Raw genomic sequence first — 25,264 nt, 5'->3', positions numbered from 1 at the left:
ACATATGTAGTAGCTACATATGTAGTAGCTACATATGTAGTAGCTACATATGTAGTAGCTACATATGTAGTAGCTACATATGTAGTAGCTACATATGTAGTAGCTACATATGTAGTAGCTACATATGTAGTAGCTACTTTTTCTACTAGGATAACCTGGCACTGGCTCCTCGGTCTCTGGGTGTAATTCCCAGCATGCTTGCTTGGGGGGTGAATGCGCGTGTGCGTGTGTGGGGTTTCATTGTATTATTTAATTGCCTTTGTTTAATTGTGTGCGCGTGTGTGATCGAGCAGCTGGTGGGTTTGTGTACGAGTTTCAGTGGAGGGGTGTGGGGGTTAGCGCACAGAACTTTGAACCCGGCGACCTCAGTTAGATTCCCGATTGCAGCCAACATCGGTGGGAAAGTTCTCAACCGGTCACGGGGCTCCGCTGGGTCGTCTCAGCCTTAAATTAGGACCGGGTGTGGTGCCTAAACATCAGGCACTGGGGAGACTAAGGTGGCCATGTTGGTCTTCATAAGTGTTCGCTGAGACTTGTCCCACAGCCTGTGTAGGCTATATGGGGAATCTTTGTCATTGTGTATGTGTGTGTGTTGCTGCGTTTAGGATGTGCGGGAGATGTGGCGTACGCTCCCTGGCCCTGCTGCTGCAGGCGCTGCTGGCAGTGGGGGTCACGGAGGTCAGCGGGGTCACGCCCTCGGTCATCACACCTGTGGTCACGCCCTCGGTCATCACGCTCGGGGTCACGCCTGGGGTCACGCTCGGGGTCACGCTCCGAGCTTTGGCGCCGCACTCTGGTGAGCGATGATATAGGTGACATCACCATCACATCATCACCGTCATCACGATCACAATCATCATAGCCACCATCAACTTCACCAACATCACCATCATCACCATCGTCGTGGTCACCACCATGCTTATCAAAATCATCACAACCACCATCACCCCCATACCATTCATCATCATTGTCATTACCATCATTCTTAACACACACCACACACCTGCACTCGTGGCACACTGTACACACACTACACATGTTGTGTACACTGCACTAATGCACTGTTGTAAACACAAAGACTCCTCGTTGAGTCATATAGGGTAATATGGCTGTCACTGAGTACACAATAGGGTGTGGTGTGGACCCTACCATGCTCAACTACCTTTGTCTCTCCAGTGCTGATGTTTGCTTATGCACTTCACCAGTAATATGTTTTTAAGTTTGAGGCAACCTAAAGGAGGCCCAGGGCAGATGCAGACACCACCTGCCATGAATGTGAGCCATAGTCAGGAATCAAACTCACTCTCTCACATACTCTCCAACACTCTCCACACACACACTCACTCTCTCACACACTCTCCAACACTCTCACACACTCTCCAACACTCTCCACACCCTCCACACTCTCCACACGCATACTCTCACACACTGCACACTTTCCCACGCATTCTCACACTCAAAGGCAAAGATCCACCGTATAGCCTTAATAGACTGTTGGGGCAAATGCTGTTAGCGAGCACCTATACAGGCCGGAGCGGCAGACAACGGAGTGGGCGGCCAGCACCACGCCCGGCCGACTTTCTTCCCCCAGTGGCGATGTGCAGGGACTAATTTGGGGCTGAGTCGACCTCGGGGAGGCCCAGGATCGATTCAGATAATCGTCACTGGTGTTTTCCGTGAACGGGAATCGAATTCGGCTCGCCGGGTTCATAGCGCAAGCACGCTAACCCTTGCACTACCGCTCCCCACTCATACTCTCCCACACTCTCCCTCTCTCTCACACTCTCTCTCACACACACACACACACCCTGCACACTCCACACACTGGACCCAGTGCTGAGAGAGGGCCATGGCAAGGAGGAGGAGGAATGCTGTCCTGTGGCCCTGGCCATGATTAATGATTACTCGCGTTCCTGGGCTAGAGGGCTGGCAGATAGTATGCCCTGCTGTGTTTTCAAGACCGACCCGTCGATACAAAACCCAAGCCGTGCTGCGACAATCCTGGAATAAACTATAAAACTATTTTTGATTTCACTAGGCAAGGCCCACTGAGCTGTATAGCTCTCTTTCAGAAGCGACCTGGCCACAAATGATAGCTCAACGAAGTGGCTTATCATATGGAAATAAATAACAGCCGAATACTCTAAAAGCGTGATGTTGATTCTAAATGAGGAGGGGAAAACCGGAGGACCTGGAGAAAAATCCACGCGATCACGGGTAGAGAGACACGTGAACTCCAAATATACAGCAGGCGTCAGGGTCGGGATCGAATCCACGACCTCCTGTATACTGGGCGAGGTAGTTAACATCTCGCCACCATGCCACCCTCGCCACTGGAACGAGACCTGAGTTGCTCCGGGAATGGCTCGGACCAACTTGGGCCTCGTCCCAGTGCATAGTCCACGTAAGATGGCCCCTCTAACCCCCTTCGATCGTCAACTATTAACGCTTTCCAACCGAGGCTTGGAAGCGTTTGCTACGCGTTAGCTCTGTCCGTTCGTGGTGTGCCCATCTTGTTGGCAACAGGACCGGTGGGCACAAGAGCGCTGGTAAAGACGACCCAACGTGAACGGAAACTTTAGTTTAAAGTTGTGTTGCGATAGCGGCGGGGGGAAGGGCGGTGGGGACTCTTGTTCCCTTCGAGAAAACCGGGCACGCTGATCGAAGCGTAGCCCCCCGTTGGTTCCCTCCCCCAGCAGAAGGCGCGAACTGAGCCCCGGTATCGCGTCGCGGCCCACGGTCACACCGCTTGCCGAGCGCGAGGGCTTGCCGCGATGATCGCCAGCCGCTCCCCCGGTTAGCAAGGTCGGCTACGTACGGTGTGTAAGAAGTCCAACATACGTGCACACAACCGAACACTTGCGCGGACAGGCGAGTTGCGGAATCCATGCGCCTGCTGTGATTCGGCTTCCCCGTTAAAATGTCGCGTCGTACGCTTGGGTTGCGCGCTCGGGCTAATCGCTGGGAGCGAGGCGCCCCGTTATTTTTGTACTTTTCTCGGTGACGTTTTAAAAATAAAACGGAACACAAACACGGCCCCCCGCGGCCGTGAGCTTGACCTGCGCGCGACGGAGAGAGACGCGATTGGCGGCGGCCGTCGTCGCCCCCACGCTGGCCTTGTGACGTCATCGCGCCCAGGCTGGCCTTGTGACGTCATCGCGCCCAGGCTGGCCTTGTGACGTCATCGCGCCCAGGCTGGCCTCGTGACGTCGTCGCGCCCGCGCTGGCCTCGTGACGTCATCGCCACTGTTTCCTAGGGCTGGCGGCGCCGGGTCGCCTCCCCCCACCCCGCTTTCTAAAGCATGCCGCGGCAGCCTGGAAAACGGCGCGCTATGCGGTCAGCTTTGCGGCCCTTTTGCAACCCAGTTGCGGTCTGATTACGCCTTGGTTGTGGCCCGGTTGTGGCCCAGTTGTGGCCCAGTTGCGGCCCTATTGCAACCGAGTTGTGGCCCGGTTGCAACCAGGTTGTGGCCCAATTGCGATCCAGTTGCAGCCTGATTGCGACCCAGTTGCGGCCGGTTTTGGCCCAGTTATGGCCCAGTTATGGCCTTTTTGTGGCCCGGTGGCAGCCCAGTTGCAACCAGATTGTGGCCCAATTGCGACCCAGTTTCGGCCTGGTTGCAACCCAGTTGCGGCCCGGTTGCGACCCAGATGCGACCCAGTTGCGGCCCGGTTGTGGCACGGTTGTGGCCCAATAGCAGCTCACTTGGCTGCGTGCCGTGGGAATCTTGGCTGAGCCTCCACTTCCTTCCCTGGGTGGTGAATACCCCCCGGTTTGATGAACGTGCGTGTGGGAACTCGGCCGTGTGTGTGTGTGTGTTCTTAAGAGCTGTTGTGCACGTCCGGTGCAGCGTCGTGCTAGCACAAGGCAGCTACACACAGCCACACACGCGTGCACAACACAGCCCCTTGGCCGCAGCATGACACACGGAACACAACGCACACAACACGCACAACACACCATTACACAATAAAGCCGCATACAGCCGCACTCTGTACTGCCCTTCCCGACACAACACAGGCCCAACACAATTTAACCCGGCACAATTGAACAACACGACACAATTCGGCACCCCGACACAACAACAACAACAGCGAACCACAACGCAGGCAACACGCTTTCCCACCAACATACATCACGGCCTATCTTGAGACAGCCCCTACACAGCACAACATCATAATACATCGCTATCTTAGCGAAACACAGCGCTGCCTCCACTCACAACCACACACAACACAGCGGCACACACAGCATTCCACGCCCAACAGCACACACAGCCACACACACAACACAGCTACACAGACAACATTCCATGCCCAACAGCACACACAGCCACACACACAACACAGCAACACACAGCATTCCATGCCCAACAGCACACACAGCCACACACACAGCCACACACACAGCCACACACACAACACAGCGGCACACACAGCATTCCACGCCCAACAGCACACACAGCCACACACACAACACAGCAACACACACACACAGCATTCCACGCCCAACAGCACGCAAAGCCACACACACAACACAGCTACACACACAGCATTCCATGCCCAACAGCACACACAGCCACACACACAGCCACACACACAACACAGCAACACACACAGCATTCCACCCCCAACAGCACACACAGCCACACACACAACACAGCTACACACACAGTATTCCACCCCCAACAGCTCACACAGCCACACACACAGCAGCCCCCACAGCACACAGCATCACACAGCAGCCCCCACAGCACACAGCAGCCCCCACAACACACAGCAGCCTCCACAGCACACAGCAGCCTCCACAGCACACAGCAGCCCCCACAGCACACAGCAGCCCCCACAACACACAGCAGCCTCCACAACACACAGCAGCCTCCACAGCACACAGCAGCCCCCACAACACACAGCAGCCTCCACAGCACACAACCACACACACAGCAGCCCCCACAACACACAGCAGCCTCCACAACACACAGCAGCCTCCACAGCACACAGCAGCCCCCACAACACACAGCAGCCTCCACAACACACAGCAGCCTCCACAGCACACAGCAGCCCCCACAACACACAGCAGCCTCCACAGCACACAACCACACACACAGCAGCCCCCACAACACACAGCAGCCTCCACAACACACAGCAGCCTCCACAGCACACAGCAGCCCCCACAACACACAGCAGCCTCCACAACACACAGCAGCCTCCACAGCACACAGCAGCCCCCACAACACACAGCAGCCTCCACAGCACACAACCACACACACAGCAGCCCCCACAGCACACAGCACGCGGGCAGAGAGCGCCGCCGGTGGAGGTGGCGGGGCGCAGGGGACCCCCGGGCCGTGGGCAACTCTGTCCCTCCGTGCGCCGGGGTAGGAGCCCACCCTACCTGTTTGTCCACCCTACCTGTTTGTCCACCCTACCTGTTTGTCCACCCTACCTGGTTGTCCACCTTACCTGGTTGTCCACCCTACCTTTTTGTCCACCCTACCTGTTTGTCCACCCTAGCTGCTTGTCCACCCTACCTGGTTGTCCACCCTACCTGTTTGTCCACTCTACCTGCTTATCCACCCTACCTGGTTGTCCACCCTACCTGGTTGTCCACCCTACCTGGTTGTCCACCCTACCTGTTTGTCCACTCGACCTGTTTGTCCACCCTACCTGTTTGTCCACCCTACCTGTTTGTCCACTCAGACGAAAAACTTTTGGTTCTGGTGACCCGTTGTTTTATTAATTTCTTTCTTTCTTTCTTCAGTAGCGCGTCGTTCGTGGTTTCAGTGGCGAGTATTTCTGCTCGTGTTGTCTCTATTTCACGAGTTTACTCCTCATCGCGGGGTGCTGAGCGCAGCCCCCCCCCTAACGTCCTCCGAAGACCCAGAAACGCCAAGTGGCCGGCAACAACCAGCACCGTGAAAGTTGTAATCGATCCGAGTTCAGTGAAAATGTGTTTTTCTTCCGAAATTGAGCGCGGTTATTGTGAGAGTTTGTGGGAAAAGGAGAGCGAATAGTGAAGCGTTGAGCAGTGTGAGAGAGGAGAAGAAGCAGAGAGAGAGATAAGTGTTGCGATCTGTAGTGTGGTGAGTGAGATAGTGAGTTAATGAGTAGGTGAGCGGGTGGGTGAGTGAGTGAGTTATTGTGACCTGCAGTGTGGTGAGTGAGTGAGATGGTGAGTGAGTTAATGAGTAGGTGAGCGGGTGGGTGAGTGAGTGAGTTATTGTGACCTGCAGTGTGGTGAGTGAGTGAGATAATGAGTGAGTTAATGAGTAGGTGAGCGGGTGGGTGAGTGAGTTATTGTGACCTGCAGTGTGGTGAGTGAGTGAGATAGTGAGTGAGTTAATGAGTAGGTGAGTGGGTGGGTGAGTGAGTGAGTTATTGTGACCTGTAGTGTGGTGAGTGAGTGAGATGGTGAGTGAATTAGTGAGTAGGTGAGCGGGTGGGTGAGTGAGTGAGTTATTGTGACCTGTAGTGTGGTGAGTAGGTGAGTGAGATGGTGAGTGAGTTATTAAGTAGGTGAGCGGGTGGGTGAGTGAGTGAGTGAGTTATTGTGACCTGCAGTGTGGTTAGTAGGTGAGTGAGATGGTGAGTGAGTTATTGAGTAGGTGAGCGGGTGGGTGAGTGAGTGAGTTATTGTGACCTGCAGTGTGGTGAGTAGGTGAGTGAGATGGTGAGTGAGTTATTGAGTAGGTGAGCGGGTGGGTGAGTGAGTGAGTTATTGTGACCTGCAGTGTGGTGAGTAGTTGAGTTTGATGGTGAGTGAGTTATTGAGTAGGTGAGCGGGTGGGTGAGTGAGTGAGTTATTGTGACCTGCAGTGTGGTGAGTAGGTGAGTGAGATGGTGAATGAGTTATTGAGTAAGTGAGCGGGTGGGTGAGTGAGTGAGTTATTGTGACCTGCAGTGTGGTTAGTAGTTGAGTTTGATGGTGAGTGAGTTATTGAGTAGGTGAGCGGGTGGGTGAGTGAGTGAGTTATTGTGACCTGCAGTGTGGTGAGTAGGTGAGTGAGATGGTGAGTGAGTTATTGAGTAAGTGAGCGGGTGGGTGAGTGAGTGAGTTATTGTGACCTGCAGTGTGGTGAGTAGGTGAGTGAGATGGTGAATGAGTTATTGAGTAAGTGAGCGGGTGAGTGAGTGAGTGAGTTATTGTGACCTGCAGTGTGGTGAGTAGGTGAGTGAGATGGTGAGTGAGTTAATGAGTAGGTGAGTGGGTGGGTGAGTGAGTGAGTTATTGTGACCTGTAGTGTGGTGAGTGAGTGAGATGGTGAGTGAATTAGTGAGTAGGTGAGCGGGTGGGTGAGTGAGTGAGTTATTGTGACCTGTAGTGTGGTGAGTAGGTGAGTGAGATGGTGAGTGAGTTATTAAGTAGGTGAGCGGGTGGGTGAGTGAGTGAGTGAGTTATTGTGACCTGCAGTGTGGTTAGTAGGTGAGTGAGATGGTGAGTGAGTTATTGAGTAGGTGAGCGGGTGGGTGAGTGAGTGAGTTATTGTGACCTGCAGTGTGGTTAGTAGGTGAGTGAGATGGTGAGTGAGTTATTGAGTAGGTGAGCGGGTGGGTGAGTGAGTGAGTTATTGTGATCTGCAGTGTGGTGAGTAGTTGAGTGTGATGGTGAGTGAGTTATTGAGTAGGTGAGCGGGTGGGTGAGTGAGTGAGTTATTGTGACCTGCAGTGTGGTGAGTAGGTGAGTGAGATGGTGAGTGAGTTATTGAGTAGGTGAGCGGGTGGGTGAGTGAGTGAGTTATTGTGACCTGCAGTGTGGTGAGTAGTTGAGTTTGATGGTGAGTGAGTTATTGAGTAGGTGAGCGGGTGGGTGAGTGAGTGAGTTATTGTGACCTGCAGTGTGGTGAGTAGGTGAGTGAGATGGTGAATGAGTTATTGAGTAAGTGAGCGGGTGGGTGAGTGAGTGAGTTATTGTGACCTGCAGTGTGGTTAGTAGTTGAGTTTGATGGTGAGTGAGTTATTGAGTAGGTGAGCGGGTGGGTGAGTGAGTGAGTTATTGTGACCTGCAGTGTGGTTAGTAGGTGAGTGAGATGGTGAGTGAGTTATTGAGTAGGTGAGCGGGTGGGTGAGTGAGTTATTGTGACCTGCAGTGTGGTGAGTGAGTGAGATAGTGAGTGAGTTAATGAGTAGGTGAGTGGGTGGGTGAGTGAGTGAGTTATTGTGACCTGTAGTGTGGTGAGTGAGTGAGATGGTGAGTGAATTAGTGAGTAGGTGAGCGGGTGGGTGAGTGAGTGAGTTATTGTGACCTGTAGTGTGGTGAGTAGGTGAGTGAGATGGTGAGTGAGTTATTAAGTAGGTGAGCGGGTGGGTGAGTGAGTGAGTGAGTTATTGTGACCTGCAGTGTGGTTAGTAGGTGAGTGAGATGGTGAGTGAGTTATTGAGTAGGTGAGCGGGTGGGTGAGTGAGTGAGTTATTGTGACCTGCAGTGTGGTTAGTAGGTGAGTGAGATGGTGAGTGAGTTATTGAGTAGGTGAGCGGGTGGGTGAGTGAGTGAGTTATTGTGATCTGCAGTGTGGTGAGTAGTTGAGTGTGATGGTGAGTGAGTTATTGAGTAGGTGAGCGGGTGGGTGAGTGAGTGAGTTATTGTGACCTGCAGTGTGGTGAGTAGGTGAGTGAGATGGTGAGTGAGTTATTGAGTAGGTGAGCGGGTGGGTGAGTGAGTGAGTTATTGTGACCTGCAGTGTGGTGAGTAGTTGAGTTTGATGGTGAGTGAGTTATTGAGTAGGTGAGCGGGTGGGTGAGTGAGTGAGTTATTGTGACCTGCAGTGTGGTGAGTAGGTGAGTGAGATGGTGAATGAGTTATTGAGTAAGTGAGCGGGTGGGTGAGTGAGTGAGTTATTGTGACCTGCAGTGTGGTTAGTAGTTGAGTTTGATGGTGAGTGAGTTATTGAGTAGGTGAGCGGGTGGGTGAGTGAGTGAGTTATTGTGACCTGCAGTGTGGTGAGTAGGTGAGTGAGATGGTGAGTGAGTTATTGAGTAAGTGAGCGGGTGGGTGAGTGAGTGAGTTATTGTGACCTGCAGTGTGGTGAGTAGGTGAGTGAGATGGTGAATGAGTTATTGAGTAAGTGAGCGGGTGAGTGAGTGAGTGAGTTATTGTGACCTGCAGTGTGGTGAGTAGGTGAGTGAGATGGTGAGTGAGTTAATGAGTAGGTGAGTGGGTGGGTGAGTGAGTGAGTTATTGTGACCTGTAGTGTGGTGAGTGAGTGAGATGGTGAGTGAATTAGTGAGTAGGTGAGCGGGTGGGTGAGTGAGTGAGTTATTGTGACCTGTAGTGTGGTGAGTAGGTGAGTGAGATGGTGAGTGAGTTATTAAGTAGGTGAGCGGGTGGGTGAGTGAGTGAGTGAGTTATTGTGACCTGCAGTGTGGTGAGTGAGTGAGATGGTGAGTGAGTTAATGAGTAGGTGAGTGGGTGAGTGAGTGAGTGAGTTATTGTGACCTGTAGTGTGGTGAGTGAGTGAGATGGTGAGTGAATTAGTGAGTAGGTGAGCGGGTGGGTGAGTGAGTGAGTTATTGTGACCTGCAGTGTGGTTAGTAGGTGAGTGAGATGGTGAGTGAGTTATTGAGTAGGTGAGCGGGTGGGTGAGTGAGTGAGTTATTGTGATCTGCAGTGTGGTGAGTAGTTGAGTGTGATGGTGAGTGAGTTATTGAGTAGGTGAGCGGGTGGGTGAGTGAGTGAGTTATTGTGACCTGCAGTGTGGTGAGTAGGTGAGTGAGATGGTGAGTGAGTTATTGAGTAGGTGAGCGGGTGGGTGAGTGAGTGAGTTATTGTGACCTGCAGTGTGGTGAGTAGTTGAGTTTGATGGTGAGTGAGTTATTGAGTAGGTGAGCGGGTGGGTGAGTGAGTGAGTTATTGTGACCTGCAGTGTGGTGAGTAGGTGAGTGAGATGGTGAATGAGTTATTGAGTAAGTGAGCGGGTGGGTGAGTGAGTGAGTTATTGTGACCTGCAGTGTGGTTAGTAGTTGAGTTTGATGGTGAGTGAGTTATTGAGTAGGTGAGCGGGTGGGTGAGTGAGTGAGTTATTGTGACCTGCAGTGTGGTGAGTAGGTGAGTGAGATGGTGAGTGAGTTATTGAGTAAGTGAGCGGGTGGGTGAGTGAGTGAGTTATTGTGACCTGCAGTGTGGTGAGTAGGTGAGTGAGATGGTGAATGAGTTATTGAGTAAGTGAGCGGGTGAGTGAGTGAGTGAGTTATTGTGACCTGCAGTGTGGTGAGTAGGTGAGTGAGATGGTGAGTGAGTTAATGAGTAGGTGAGTGGGTGGGTGAGTGAGTGAGTTATTGTGACCTGTAGTGTGGTGAGTGAGTGAGATGGTGAGTGAATTAGTGAGTAGGTGAGCGGGTGGGTGAGTGAGTGAGTTATTGTGACCTGTAGTGTGGTGAGTAGGTGAGTGAGATGGTGAGTGAGTTATTAAGTAGGTGAGCGGGTGGGTGAGTGAGTGAGTGAGTGAGTTATTGTGACCTGCAGTGTGGTTAGTAGGTGAGTGAGATGGTGAGTGAGTTATTGAGTAGGTGAGCGGGTGGGTGAGTGAGTGAGTTATTGTGACCTGCAGTGTGGTTAGTAGGTGAGTGAGATGGTGAGTGAGTTATTGAGTAGGTGAGCGGGTGGGTGAGTGAGTAAGTTATTGTGATCTGCAGTGTGGTGAGTAGTTGAGTGTGATGGTGAGTGAGTTATTGAGTAGGTGAGCGGGTGGGTGAGTGAGTGAGTTATTGTGACCTGCAGTGTGGTGAGTAGGTGAGTGAGATGGTGAGTGAGTTATTGAGTAGGTGAGCGGGTGGGTGAGTGAGTGAGTTATTGTGACCTGCAGTGTGGTGAGTAGTTGAGTTTGATGGTGAGTGAGTTATTGAGTAGGTGAGCGGGTGGGTGAGTGAGTGAGTTATTGTGACCTGCAGTGTGGTGAGTAGGTGAGTGAGATGGTGAATGAGTTATTGAGTAAGTGAGCGGGTGGGTGAGTGAGTGAGTTATTGTGACCTGCAGTGTGGTTAGTAGTTGAGTTTGATGGTGAGTGAGTTATTGAGTAGGTGAGCGGGTGGGTGAGTGAGTGAGTTATTGTGACCTGCAGTGTGGTTAGTAGGTGAGTGAGATGGTGAGTGAGTTATTGAGTAGGTGAGCGGGTGGGTGAGTGAGTTATTGTGACCTGCAGTGTGGTGAGTAGGTGAGTGAGATGGTGAATGAGTTATTGAGTAAGTGAGCGGGTGAGTGAGTGAGTGAGTTATTGTGACCTGCAGTGTGGTGAGTAGGTGAGTGAGATGGTGAGTGAGTTATTGAGTAAGTGAGCGGGTGGGTGAGTGAGTGAGTTATTGTGACCTGCAGTGTGGTGAGTAGGTGAGTGAGATGGTGAATGAGTTATTGAGTAAGTGAGCGGGTGGGTGGGTGAGTGAGTTATTGTGATCTGCAGTGTGGTGAGTAGTTGAGTTTGATGGTGAGTGAGTTATTGAGTAGGTGAGCGGGTGGGTGAGTGAGTGAGTTATTGTGACCTGCAGTGTGGTGAGTAGGTGAGTGAGATGGTGAGTGAGTTATTGAGTAGGTGAGCGGGTGGGTGAGTTATTGTGACCTGCAGTGTGGTGAGTAGGTGAGTGAGATGGTGAGTGAGTTATTGAGTAAGTGAGCGGGTGGGTGAGTGAGTGAGTGAGTTATTGTGACCTGCAGTGTGGTGAGTAGGTGAGTGAGATGGTGAATGAGTTATTGAGTAAGTGAGCGGTTGGGTGAGTGAGTGAGTTATTGTGACCTGCAGTGTGGTGAGTAGGTGAGTGTGATGGTGAGTGAGTTATTGAGTAGGTGAGCGGGTGGGTGGGTGAGTGAGTGAGTTATTGTGACCTGCAGTGTGGTGAGTAGGTGAGTGAGATGGTGAGTGAGTTATTGAGTAAGTGAGCGGGTGGGTGGGTGAGTGAGTTATTGTGACCTGCAGTGTGGTGAGTAGGTGAGTGAGATGGTGAGTGAGTTATTGAGTAGGTGAGCGGGTGGGTGGGTGAGTGAGTGAGTTATTGTGACCTGCAGTGTGGTGAGTAGGTGAGTGAGATGGTGAGTGAGTTATTGAGTAAGTGAGCGGGTGGGTGAGTGAGTGAGTTATTGTGACCTGCAGTGTGGTGAGTAGGTGAGTGAGATGGTGAATGAGTTATTGAGTAAGTGAGTGTCTGGTAGACACCGAGATCAGCAAGCGAGAACCCCGGTAATAGCGACAGAAGAGCGATAAGAAGGCGACTGACTGCCAATGAGCGAGTGATTGCACCGTGAGATGATGGATCTCTGGAAAGGAGTATGTTAGGAGTAAGTGGAAGAGTTCAGTTAAGGAATTAATGACTAAGGAGAAGAGCGGGGACCTCACGGATGTCGCCGCTGCTGCTGCTGCCGCTGTTCGAGCGAAGGAGGTGGAGGGGAAATGGGACATGGGGAATGGGTGGGGGCAGCGTCTTGAGAGGGCGACTCGCGAGAGGTGAGAGACGAAACCAACCCCGGAGCGGGGAGCCGAGAGGAGGGGAAGAGACGGCGGGGGAGGGGGGTAGGCGGCGGGGGGGGGGGGGGGAGAGACGGCGGGATGACCTCGCAGAGACCGGAGGCCACCAGTGGACACGAGCCGCTGGGCAAACGCGAAGAACATAGTCGGGGGGGGGGGGGGGGGAGGCGAGGCTTTTGTGCCCAGCAGTGGGACGTTACAGCTGACAGCAACAGCGATGAAATGAAATGGATGCTGCCACGGAGTGGGTGTCAACGGGCAGCAGCACCACCACCACCGCTTCTGGGCTTGCAATCCAGAGGTCACCGGTTCGATTCCATTTCCCGGCATGGCTGCTGACACAATGGTTGGGCGAGTTTCTTTAATCCCCGCTTCTACCCCCCCACTCACCCAGCCATCGCCGCTGCCCACGTCTCGGTCCACCGAGCAGTCTAAATCGGTAACGTCTATCGGCAGGTGGGGTAAAGTGTGAGTCCTCGCACATCCGTTAAGATGTCTCTGTCAGCGCGGAGCAGTTGCAGGGCTGCGCGCCAATGCCTTTTTTTTTTCGTGGAGAAATTCAAACAGAGATCTCCCATGTGTTCCTCCTGACCAGGACCCCGTATCTTTACGGAGAGGGATCTTGCAACTAAACATCGGGGCAGCCTCACTTCCATTGGTTCAAGTGAGCCTGCCTCTGCTGATGAGACACTGCATGTCGAAACCGGATCCGGAGGTTCGCTTGCATTCGAACCAATGTGCAATGGCCCAAGTGCCGAACAATATTCCCCCGTACAGCCGTAACAGACTGCAGGGGGACACGTGCCATGAGCGAGCAGCACCTACGAAGGCTGGCACGGCACACGAGGGGGGTGGGTGACCAGCAGCACGCCCTACCGGCCCAGAGGTCTGCTTGTATTGGAACCAAAGTTCTTGAAATTGTGCACCCCCAGAAGACAAGATGTGTGAAAACATACCTTCGTGTTATTATTTCTTTTATGCTGGAAGGACATTTATGCGTGAAGGAAGGCATCTGTGTGTCTGCTTGTTTATTTTCTCATCATTGACACACAAAAAAAACCCAGTATATATCTCACTTGTTGTGCAGTTTCGATAGTTGGGATCAATGTTTTGGTCTCTGGGTAGTCTACGGTCGCAACATTTTGGCTGCTGCGGCGTGCCCCCTATTGCCGACCACTCACCAATCCGCCGTGTACCTCTCTGCCAGAAATGCCGGCCTGTTGATGGGTTTTTTTGTGTGTGACAAGAGCAGATTTCACTCCGCAGCCCGCAATGATTAAATTGCTTGTCCCCCCCCCCTTCCCCCGCAAACAATGGAACAAAATCCACATTCTAATTAGGTTCACGCGTAATTAACCCCGAAGACATTTGGAAAACACCTAGTACCTTAATTTAATAGCAAATTGGCTACGAAAAGCAGCAATGCACACTTTATAGCCCACCCCACGTGACAGCCCCCCCCCCCCCCCCATGTGACCACCGCTCCCGAGTGAATTGTTTCGCGTGCTGTGGGTGTCTGGCCACACGCCCACCCCCACCTTTAATAGGCGCTCTCTCACAGCACTTTCCTCACCAGCCCAAAAACGCTGTCCCAGAGATCTTTGTCTCTTGCGCTACGAACCCGGCAGAGACACCCCTCCCGAGTTCGGGTAGCCGGTGACGGCTACCCGAGCCGGTCGTGGGTCGTGGGCGTCCCCTAGGTCGACTCGGCCTCAAATTACGAACCCGGCGCGGCGTGTCGCAAACGACTCCGCTGGGGAGACATCTGACCGCACCGCCGCCTCCGTTGTGCCGTGCTGCCCTTCGTAGGTGCTACCCGCTCACAGCACTTGGCCCAATAGCCTGGTGTAGGTTGTATACGGATGCGCTTTGTCTAGTGAGTAGCCTTAGGGTTCGGGTTGATTCACCTGTTGTTTGGCTAAAGAACCACGCTACGCTCAAGATTCCATGAGACCTTCGGCGTGAAAGTGGTCTTGGGTCCTGTGTGTGTCTCCATCTCTGTGTCCCCTATGCTCTATCTGGTGATAAAGGCCATCGTGTCTCTGTCACGAATAGTTGTTCACCGCGCCGTCTGTGCTATGAGTGTGTGTGAGTGTCCGTGCGTGTGTTTATCGACGTGTGTGTATGTTTGCCCGTGTGTGTGCACGCGTGTGTGTGTGTGGGCAAATGCGTCTGCGTGTCCGTGTTTGTACAAGCGGGAGTGTAGTGGTTAGCGCTCTGCCGCTATGAACTCGGCGACCCCAGCTCGACTCCCCCTCACGGCCAATATCAGTGACGATTATCTAAACTGCTCCTGGCCCTCCCCTAGGTCGACTCAGCCTCTAATGAGTACCTGGCGCGGTGTGTAAACATCGCCAGTAGGTAGACAAAGGCGGTCGGGCGTGGTGCTGGCCACCCACCCCCTCGTGTACCATCTCGACCTTCATAGGTGCTCGCTAACAGCACTTGCCCCAACAGTCTGTTCAAGCCTACAGGGGGGTCTTTGTCTTTTGTGTGCATGTATGTTTGTTCATATGCGTGTGTGCGTGCTTGCACGTAACCACGGTTATCACTCTTTTGTACGACGTTCGAACCCCCCCCCCCCCCATAATTATCGACCTCCTATAGATATTATAATTTTTTGAACTCGTTCGATTTGCTTCGTACCGTCTCCCATTAGCTGACAATTCTGACGATGGGGGGGGCTGCTCCCCTCACCGCCCAAACTCCAGCCGACTGAGCTGCACAGCATAAAAAAAAAGAACTCCGTGAGTTGCGTTGCGATTGACACCGGAGCCTTCGTCCCCCACTTCTGCGTGCAGACAGGAGCCATGGCGGCCTCACGGTGGAGCGGTGTCAATCCTTGGACCTGGAGACGTTCACCTGCTGGTGGAGCCCCAGGCCGGAAGACGCCGCTGCCAACTACTCCCTGCTCTACTACACGCCCAATCATCTCTTGACCGACAGTTGTGGCAACGAAAAAACTCAGCACCGCATGTTTGCGTGCGTGCGTTTGTGTCTGTGCGTTTGTGTCCGCGTGGTTGTGTGTGAAGCGGTTAGTAGGGGGCGCAGCTGGTGCATCTGCCAGTCATCTCAGTCGGTCAACCCCATGGCACCTGGGTCTGTCCCATGACCTCCTGTTAGCGAGCCTTCCGACACTTTCACGTGGCCTCAAAGTGAACGTGGCCTGGCACAGGCGCCGTAGTGATATCGTCGTCACTTAGTGCCAAATAGCGGGTGTTGTTGTTGTTGTAGCGGATATCGCACTGCACTTCGAACTCGCAAACTGAGCTCAATTCCCGCTCACGGCCAGCGCCGGTGACGGTTATCTGCACCGGTCCTTGGCCTCCCCTAGGTTGACTGAACCTCAATTGAGTACCTGGTGCGGTGTGTAAACATCGCCACTGGGGAGACAAAGGCAGTAGGGCGTGGTGCTGGCCACCCACCCCATCGTGTGGCGTGCCGGCCTTCATAGGTGCAGCTCGCAAACAGCACTTGCCCCGACAGCCTGTTAAAGATACACGGGGGGGGGTGGGGGGGGAGGGGAATCTTGGTTTTGTCTTTGTATGGTATTTGAGTCTAATAGCTCAATAGGCTGTTTGCAGGACTTGACACTGAGCTGTTAGTGTTTGCATAATTTCAGCAGCATTGGTTCAACACAAGCAAAACTCTGGATCGGTTTCAACATACAATGTCTCATTTTTTGAAGCAATGACGGTGAACTGCCAGATGTTTATACGCAAAGGACCCTCTTCTCTTAGATACGAGTCCTCGCTCGATGCAAAACTCTACGACGCGCAACACAAAACACTCACTGGTGTCGTTGTACAGCTGGGATGAGGCACTGAATGTCGAAACCGGTCCAGAGTTTTTGCCCACGCCGAACCAGAAGTCTGCGCGGCTGACGTACCTGAAGGAGGTGATGTCCGCTTACTTACTCCGTCGCTTATTCATCCCCCCCCCCTCCCCCCGCAACTACAGCACCAACGACTCGGTGATGTGCGAGTGCCCGGACTACGAGACGGGAGGCCTCAACAGCTGCTACTTCAACACCACCTTCACCTTCCTCTTTCGCATGTACTGCTTCCTCATCTGGGACAGGAGTCGGCCCGACATAGACGGACAGCAGCAGTTCTGCACCACCGTCGCAGACATAAGTGAGTGGCTGCGGCGGGGGGCGGGGGGGCGGGGGGCGCGGCACTGATGTCATTGCTCAAATTTCACTCGCCGTGGAGGGCACCGATGCCATCGCTATGAGAACGATATATAATCGAGCGTTGGTCACACCTGCGCTCCTCGAGTTGCAAGCAGGACAAGTCTCCTCGACGAGTAGGGGGCAAGCGGCTCGCAAAGGAAGAGAATCGCCTCGCTTGCCCGTGAATCCTCCCACGGATTCACCGCCGAGCTTCTGAGTTCACGAGAGTTTCCCGGTTGTTGTTTATCACGGCCGCGATTTTGTTTAAAAACGAACCGTGGCGGTTCGTGCGTGCGGCGGGCGGGGGGGTGGAACTTGGCAGACCCCGACGACGACCGTTGTTGTGGACTTTGCGTGTTCACCTCCAGCCCCGCGGATTTTAACGATCTTTTAACAGCCGCCACCACCGCCGCAACCGCACGTCTCCCGGGAAGGGGGGGGGTGGTAGTGCAGATGGGGGGGGGGGGCAGGCAGCAGTGCGGTCTGCAACAGCAGCAGCGGTGGAGAGAGAATGACCCTCTGTTGGGGTCAAGTGGTGTGTGGAAGTTTTTTTTATTTAAACACGGTGGTGGCGGCCACTCGGTAAACAGCGGAGGTGTAATCATTCACCCCCCCCCCCCCCAACTGGCCACGGCCTGCGGTTCGGACGCATCCTCAACAGTTCAGGCTCGCCTTTTCGACTTCTGTAGTTTTCACGCAATTTTTATTTTACGAATTTTATTTTTTTACTTAACGCGGATTTTTTTTTTGGCTTGCAGCCTGTGTTCAGATTCACGATTTTTTTCCCGGCCTTCAGGGGTTTTTTTTTGCGCAATGATCCGGCCGAAATAGAAACCTGCGCCATAAAGCCCTCGACCAACCCGTTATCATCATTTCAGCTCGCTTGCCGGTGAAGTTGACGACAAACAATTGAGCGGTGGTTTGGGCGCGCACGTCGTGTCGCTGATACTGTGTCTTGAGTGTGCTTCGAGTGTGGAAAGGGAAGAAGAATCCAGGAAATCAAAATCAAAATAACGTTTATTCCCACCGCTATTTCATTCTTCCGATCGTGCCGTTCGGATTCACGTCGCCGGGGGCGGAGAAACCACTCGGATCTCTCGCGCGGCACGGCGACCCTGTGCGTTCGAGAACGGCCCCGCTGAAGTGGATATCACAGAGCTGCCTCTGAGATCCCTTCAGGTGGCCTCTGGCTGGTTTTAGATGGTAGTAACGCTCAGCGAATGATCGGATATGGTATGTATGTATGTTGAACTTCTTTCGCGCCGTACGTAGCCAACCATGCTAATCGAAAGTGCGGGGAAAGGATGACAAACTAAACACAAACATTTCGATTTAAAGCTTTTGTGACTGCAAGGATTCATCTTCTTTGGTTCTTTCGGTAAAAGTCACGTAGAATGACAATAAAATAATAAATTGATAAAATAAAATAACACAATAATATTCTCACGACGTTTCGGCCACAACACAAGCGACCTTCATCAGTAGCTGGTGATGAAGGCCGCTTGTGTTGTGGCCGAAACGTCGTGAGAATATTATTGTGTTATTTTATTTTATCAATTTATTATTTTATTCTCATTCTACGTGGTGACTTTACCGAAAGAACCAAAGAAGATAAACACAAAAAGTTATTTTGAAAAAAAAAAAAGCACGTGTGTCGCCTGCTAAGCCAGAGGCGGCAAAACGTGCCCGAGAGGACGTCCACCACGTAGAGATGGAGCGACGAGATCGCCTCGTGCGCAGCGGGTGCCGGGTGAATCATTGCACCGTGGGATGGCGATGGCTTGGGGAGGCCTTCATTCCAGCTAAGTGGATCGACCATGGCTGCTGCTACTGTTGACGACGACGACGACGACGATGATGATGATGATGGATCTGCACATCGTGATGGCATATATTGTGTAACACAATCAAACCGGAGGCGCGGTGAGCGAGAGATAGAGCTGCCGGAAATAGCTTTTTAAAAAATACATGGTGGGTGTAGCAGCCACTTGTGGCTGCAGATGGAGGGTCACACAAACCCATCGCATACGACTACACAGCAACAGCTGCCATCAGAAGTGGAGACGTTCCAGGAGGCAGGGGGCGGCAGTCCTGAAACTTGAGGCTTTTGAATTGGGCCCTAAGTTAATAATTCCATGTTTTTTCTCCGGTAAATGTCAATAACATACCGATATTTTGCAGTCTCAAGGCAAGGTGGGGGTGGTGGAGAGGGGGCGGGGGGGCTTGTGGAGGGGGTGTGGGGGGGGTAATTACCAACATCATGGCCCTCTCACATCCGCCACTGGTTGCCTTTCACCACCAAGCGAGTGCGGTGAGCATCAGCCCAATCAGAGCCAGGTGTGCTGTCATCATTGTCATTACCATTGAGCCCATTCACCAGGAGAGAACCCATCGAGACAAGATCTATTACGGCCAGGCAGGAGTGAGTGGCGTGTCACAAAAGACAAAGATCCCCCGCGTAGCCTGCGCGGGCTGTCAGCGAGCACCTGTGAAGGCCAGCACCACGCCCAGGGCCACCTTTGTCTCCCAGGTATTGATGCGCGCACACCAATAAGCATCAGCTACGGCTGCTCGTCTTAGGCTGAGTCGACCTAGAGGTGGGGGGGGGGAGTGCACCCAAAAGTGGTTGGTTCAGATAATCGCCACCGATCTTGGCCGCGGCCGGCCGGGAATCGAACTGGCACCACGGCACGGGCACGCGCCGCTCCGCGTATTTGTGCCGTCCGGCACAGAGCGCCGGCGATCGGTAGAGGCGGCGCGGGGCGACGCGTCGCCACGCTGCTTGTGTCGCGCTCGACGACGATAACGCACACTGTAGGCTGCTGGCACCGCCACGCTCCGACTGTGCCAAGAGCTGAAACTGCGCTACGCCATAGGAACTGGGTGAGGGGGGAGAGGCGGTGGTGGAGTTGGAGCTAGCGGAAAGAGACGGCCGAGGGTGTGGGGGGGGCGGTGCGAGGAGACTGAGGCAGGGGGGCGGCTATCACGGGGTCAAAGTTCGCGCGGAAAAGCATGGGACAGGGCAGTGGGCACACGCACGTGCTCACGCGGCAAGCCCAACGGCGCCAGTCCGCGCGGGTCAAAGGTCGGTGGTAACGGTGGATAACGGGGGGGATGGATAACGGAGGACGCGGTAGTGATTAACGGGGGCTTCGTAACCGTCCACACATGTTGCACGCCCCCCCCCCCCGCCGCCGCGCCTCCCCGTCCCTCCCCTCCCCACAATGTCCCGCTCACAACAGAGCAGAATGGGCAATAATAATAAAAATAGTAACGCGTTTTATTGCGGTAGAAAGTCAGGAATTCAGAAACGGGAGAGAGCCAAAGACAATACGGGGCGTACACCCAGCTTCCTTGGCACAGGCTGACCTGGTGTGCATAAAGCTCGTTAACGGTGCGGTCATGTGATTGTGATTGTGTATGTTGTGGGGAGCGGCGGTGGTGCAGCGTTAGCGCGACACGCTACGAACCCGTCGACCCGAGTTCCTTTCCTGCGCGCGCCGGCCACCATCTGAAATGGACCTGGACCTCTCGTAGGTCGACTCAGCCAGTAAAATGAATAGCTTGTTGCGGTGTGTGTACACATTGCCGCTGGGGACAAAAGGCGGCCGGGTGTAGTGCTGGCTACACCACCCCATTGTGTGGTGCCATTTTGGCCTTCATAGGTGCTACTTGCTAATAGCACTTGCCCCAACAGTCTATGAAGGCTATAGAGGGGATCTCTGTCTGCGTGTGTTGATTATGTGGGAGAGAGAGACAATAAAAATGGTCCTTTTAAATGAAAATTACGGCCACCTCCCACATCCTGCCTCCCGAAGGCGGGAAACCCCCAACGAGCCACGCTCAGCGTGACCACAGGCCGGCGATGCCGATGACGTCACCAAGCCGCCCCCCCCCCCCCTCACCTCCGGCCCAGTGGCAAACGTCGCAGTCGGAAATTTCGTCCGTCCGTCCCCCCCCCCCTCAAATTATTTTTAAGCTATCCAATCAGCTGAGTGGTCGACCTGATAATTAATCGGCAGAGTAATCGATCACTCAGATAATTCGATCGCAGCCCAGCTCTGGTGAGAGATTGTACAATGGGGACGGTTACGAACGAGACAAATCCAAGCTTGAATGCATGTTCATGATTGTTGTTATGATCGTTATTATAATTACCCAGGAGAGCCTCATCGAGTCCCAAGACTTTTTTTTTCAGGAGGGTCCTGCCAAGTTGTGGGAGACGATGATCGCTATATACATTCCAATTGAGTAATGATAACAATGATGACGACGACGATGATGATACATGCATCGAATCACATAGAATCAATGCTTTAAAAAGATACAATCTACTATGAAGGTCGAGAGGTTGGTCATCTTGGTTAGAGACGTTAATGCCACCATCACCGCACCTCATCGCAAGCGCTTTCTCCCCTCCGCCAGATCCTGCAGCTGCTGCAGAGTGGACTCACGGCAACCTGGAAGGTCTGCCCTGAGAGTCTGATCCCATCATCTGGCCTTAGACTCGCACAGAGACCCGTAGACTCGTGCAGAGATCCATAGACTCACGCAAAGACCCATGGACTTCCACTGAAACCCATAGACTCACCCAGGGACCTATAGATCTTCCCTGCACAGTATCCCACCATCTGATCACAGGTCTTCCCCTTGGCCACCGGACAGATTCGTGTAGAGTACTAAACGTTGCATGTAATGGGTTCAAGCCACTCATGCAGCCACTAGAGACGCTACCATTCACCGCGATGTTGCATTTACGGTAATGGTTGCAAACGTGAATCCAATCGTGACCTTGAATCGGTAAGATGACATGAAATTGCCAGCAGTTCCGCCCTTCACGAGTAGGGATCGAGACACAACAAGTATGTGTATAGACGGGTGTGTCTGTGGCGCATGTCAGGGAAGATGTGAAGCTGAGTGGACTTGCCGAAGACTGGTACCAGCGGTATCAAGATCGGCCTCTGTGGAGGAGGCTCGTGAAGGACGCTACTGGGCAGTTGGAGGCAGTCGCCCTCCTTCAACAACTGAGGGCAGAGGAGCCACGCTCACAACAACGAGCGGAGCACCGGGCGGCTAAAATACAGCAAGTTGGCACAGCAGGGGGTACAGTTGGTGGTGCATCTACCGGTCATCTCAGTCAGCCAACCCATGGCACATGCTGGGTTTGTCCCGTGACCTCCTGTCAGCGAGCCTTGACACTTCACGTGGCCTCAAAGTGCACCTGGCCTGGCACAGACGCCGTGGTGACGTCACCGTCAGGTAATGGCGAATGACGGGTATTGGTATTGGCTCGTGTGATTGTTGTGGTGGGTGTGGTTCAAGTTACGAGCTGTTTAGCCAGTGTGAGAACTCAAGAGACCAGGGCAGGAATCTAATTTTAGCGGGAGCAAAGAGTGAGCCGGGTTACCAAAACGAAGAAAAGCAATTGCGTGAAAATGGAGCGCAGTAATGGAGTAAATAGAAATCCGCGCCAAAAAAACTGACTGTGTTGCCGAGGAATTTGAAATCGGCGTGAGAGTGACCCGGGGCAGAAGCCTTGCCAGCAGGCGGCGACGATCGCTGCCGTATGTTTAACCCCCCCCAAATGATTTTATTTGCGATATTATTTTCTAATTTTGAAAAAAAAAATAACTGGCACACAATGTGGCCTACTCTTACGAACGACGTCCCAGGGATGTTTTAACGACTGCTGTGAGGCTGGTGGAGGCGCAGTGGACGTTGTTACCACGTCAGCCGTGAGTGATACCTCCAACCAGTCCTGGGTGCCCTCCCCTAGGTCAACGTGGCCTTAAATGGGTCGGAGGATCTTGATGGGAGCGGCGATGCGTGGCGTTGATGGGCGTTTGTTTCATTTGTTATTGTGTTTTGTTTGTTGTCCTTCGCACCTCCGATTAGCGTGGTTGGCTACGTATGGTGCAAAAGAAGTTCAGCATACATACATCGAACCCTCGCGCGCTGTGCCGACAGAGTTCTAAGCTACGAAGCCAGCATCCGAGTTCGATTCCACGGTTAATATCAGTGGCGAGCGACATCCGAACCGATCCTGGGTCTGCCCAAAAGCCAGTATGGCTATAGTGGCATCTTTGTCTTTATGGGTGCAAGCTGAGAATAAATGTGGGATGCACGTGTGTCTAATTGAAATGGTTTAGTGTTGCTTGTTTTTCAAGATAAAGTTGGCAAATCACTCAGTGCGTTGCTCGCGCGTGTGTGTGCCCGCTTGTCAGCTTGTGTGTTTGCACCGGTGTGTGTATGTGTGCATGCGCGTGCATGTGTACGTTGGTGAAAGGTAGCGTGTCGCACTCGACTCGTGTTAGCGAGTAGCGCCTATGAAGGCACCTGGCCTGGCACAACGAGGGGGTGGGTGGCCAGCACCGTACCCGGCCGCGTTTCTCTCCCCAGTGGCGATGTTTATCCACCGCTGAGTCGACCTAGGGTACGCGCAGGGCCGGTTCAGATAATCGTCACTGGTGTTGTCCGTGAGCGCGAATCGAACTCGGGTTCCTAAAGCAGCACGCAAACCACTGCACGATGGCTATCCGCACACGCGCACGCACACACACACACGCACACGTGCACAACGGAGCCACAAAACAAAGTTTCAAGGCTGTCGGGGCTGAACTGTAAAAAGATGTGCGCGTCCTGCCACGCATGGCTTTTAAACCCCAAGGGCAGGGATGGGTCCGTCCGCTGTCGGTTGGTTCCCCTTCTGCAGGAGTGGGCCTTGCTCGCCACGCAGCGGAGAGTGACGGCAACCAGAGAGGGCGGTTGATGAGAGAACCTGGGCCCAAAGCCTGTTTGCGCTCCTGAGCGACCGGTTTGAGCCACTGAATGGCTCTCACGGATGGCCCCCAACCCGGTTACATAACCGCTTTCAGCAGGTTGCCGAGTCGTCCCCCCCGCCGCATATAAGCAATTCGGTTGCATGCAACCAAGCAATCGGTTGCATGCAACTGTGTACATTTAATTGCGTGCAACCCAAGTAGTGAGTTGTGTGCAATCAGTTGCATGCAACCATACACACGATTTAGTTGCATGCAACCAAGTAATCAATTGCATACAACCAGTTGCTTGCAACCAAACAGGCGATTCCATTGCATGCAACCAACAACGCGATTACATTGCATGCAACCAAGCAGTCGGTTGCACGCAACCAAGTTGCATGCAACTGATCGGCCAGGCATGAAACCGGCGTCGGAAACTGTTTTCTGGGCGAACCAGATTCCTGGCCAGCGTTACGATGCCCGTGGGATTGCCGTCGCAGCGGTGGCAGGGTTAGTGCATGGGGGGGCCTCCCCCCAGCCCGGAGGTCGCCAGTTTGACTCCCATCTCTGGGGGAAGGGCGGGGGGCGTCAGTTGAAACGACGATGGGTGAAGTTTTTTTTGTGTATTCTGAATTCACCCCTCGTGCCCTCCTCTGTTCGCCCCGGCAAGCCTAAATAGGTGCACAGCAGTTTATCAATGAGCAGGTCAATAGTCTGGGTCTACCAATGATTCACCCACCGCAGTGCCCCCACCCCACCACAACGACGACCCCGTTTATGGTCACGAGTTCAATCAAGCTTAGACTCGTGTCGTCCATGGTCTGGTTTCTATTGTCTCTGGTCGTAGATCTGTCTGGCTCATTCCTCAAGGCCTCTTTCCCTTCCCATTGACCTTAAAGGCAAAATATCGGCCGGCCGGCCGGCCTCCGTTCTGCGTCTCTGCATATAAATAATCCGCGTGGTGTATTTGAGTCTGTCCGCCTGTTGCCTATCCAGACCAATAGTGTCTGCAGCGGCAGTTGTGCTCTTCGAAACAAACTCTGCTGGGTTATCAGACGCTCTTGGCAAGTGCACTCCATCCAAACTCTGGCACACCGTGCAATGCGAGGTGTATACGTCATATGTAGCATACACCCTTTTTAGTTTTTACTCACAGGGCTCCTGAGTGGCCTCGGCGGGAGAGCGAGCGGCTCGGAAGGCCGCGAGTTCAAATAAAACGATGACCACTTTGTCGGGAAGTCAACAGCGGTTGTCCCTGTGGGTAGACTTGCCCCCATCACATGAGTATGTGATTTCCACCCTCTGGCCCGAGGTTGTAAACAGGATACAAGGGCCGTGTAAATGCTCGTTAAGAGCTCGGGTAAACTAGCAAGGCAGTTCGCCGCCTTCACGTATCTGTCCCGACGCAACACACCGCCTTCTGGGCATGCGTAATTTCAGCGGCTTTGGGGGTCAGTACAAGCAAATCCGAGGCCAGTTCCGGCGTGCGGTGTTTCGCCAGCTTTGCCTGAATAAATACCGGTGTACGGCCCGGATGTTTATAGGCAAGGAACCCCTTCTCTGTTAGATACGGGTCCAAATTCGAGGCGCATCTATACGGTGAGCAGGACGTCGCTCTGACTTGACTGCGATGCTCGGCGGCAGGCAACGCACGGTTGGGTTTTTGCGTACGTGCGTCGCTCGCTCTCGAAACACTTTCGTTAAACAAAAATAAATCAAATTTTCGCCAGCGGTTTCGACGGGCGAGCGAGCGAGCATTCACACTCATCGACGACGCGTCTGCGACACGAAGCCGACCGCTAGGGTCCTGCGCAGGGAGTTCACGGTTGGCAGAGGCGCCAAGCCCTGGGGCGGTGGCGAAGGGTCCGTTGTGTTTTTTTGCG

General features: G+C 53.4%; 2 protein-coding genes across 2 annotated transcripts in view; both read left to right on the top strand.

The window, feature by feature from the left end:
• PRLR (prolactin receptor) overlaps positions 1–25,264 on the top strand; it is a 59,279-nt gene that overhangs the window by 10,407 nt on the left and 23,608 nt on the right. The window contains exons 2-4 of the mRNA XM_032970545.2: positions 606–796; positions 15,248–15,428; positions 16,407–16,582. Of these exons, the coding sequence (XP_032826436.2) occupies positions 607–796; positions 15,248–15,428; positions 16,407–16,582 (547 nt within the window). The 5' untranslated portion in view covers position 606. The remainder of the gene's footprint in view (positions 1–605; positions 797–15,247; positions 15,429–16,406; positions 16,583–25,264) is intronic.
• LOC142930902 (uncharacterized) lies at positions 2,362–12,444 on the top strand. Its single transcript, XM_076074012.1, has 3 exons — positions 2,362–2,391; positions 4,198–11,349; positions 11,435–12,444. The coding sequence occupies exons 1-2, from the start codon at positions 2,362–2,364 to the stop codon at positions 5,380–5,382; spliced, it is 1,215 nt and encodes a 404-aa protein (XP_075930127.1). The 3' UTR covers positions 5,383–11,349; positions 11,435–12,444.

Source organism: Petromyzon marinus, chromosome 44 (assembly GCF_048934315.1).
Source record: "Petromyzon marinus isolate PM22_M1 ecotype Great Lakes invasive population chromosome 44, UKy_Petmar_22M1.pri1.0, whole genome shotgun sequence".
NCBI lineage: Eukaryota > Metazoa > Chordata > Hyperoartia > Petromyzontiformes > Petromyzontidae > Petromyzon > Petromyzon marinus.
This window is presented reverse-complemented; position numbering and strand designations above follow the sequence as displayed.

Coding starts and splice junctions, on each gene's coding strand:
- LOC142930902 (XM_076074012.1), top strand. CDS start 2,362: ATGGCTCGGACCAACTTGGGCCTCGTCCCA. Junction 2,392..4,197: donor CCAACTTGGGCCTCGTCCCA/GTGCATAGTCCA, acceptor TCGCTATCTTAG/CGAAACACAGCGCTGCCTCC.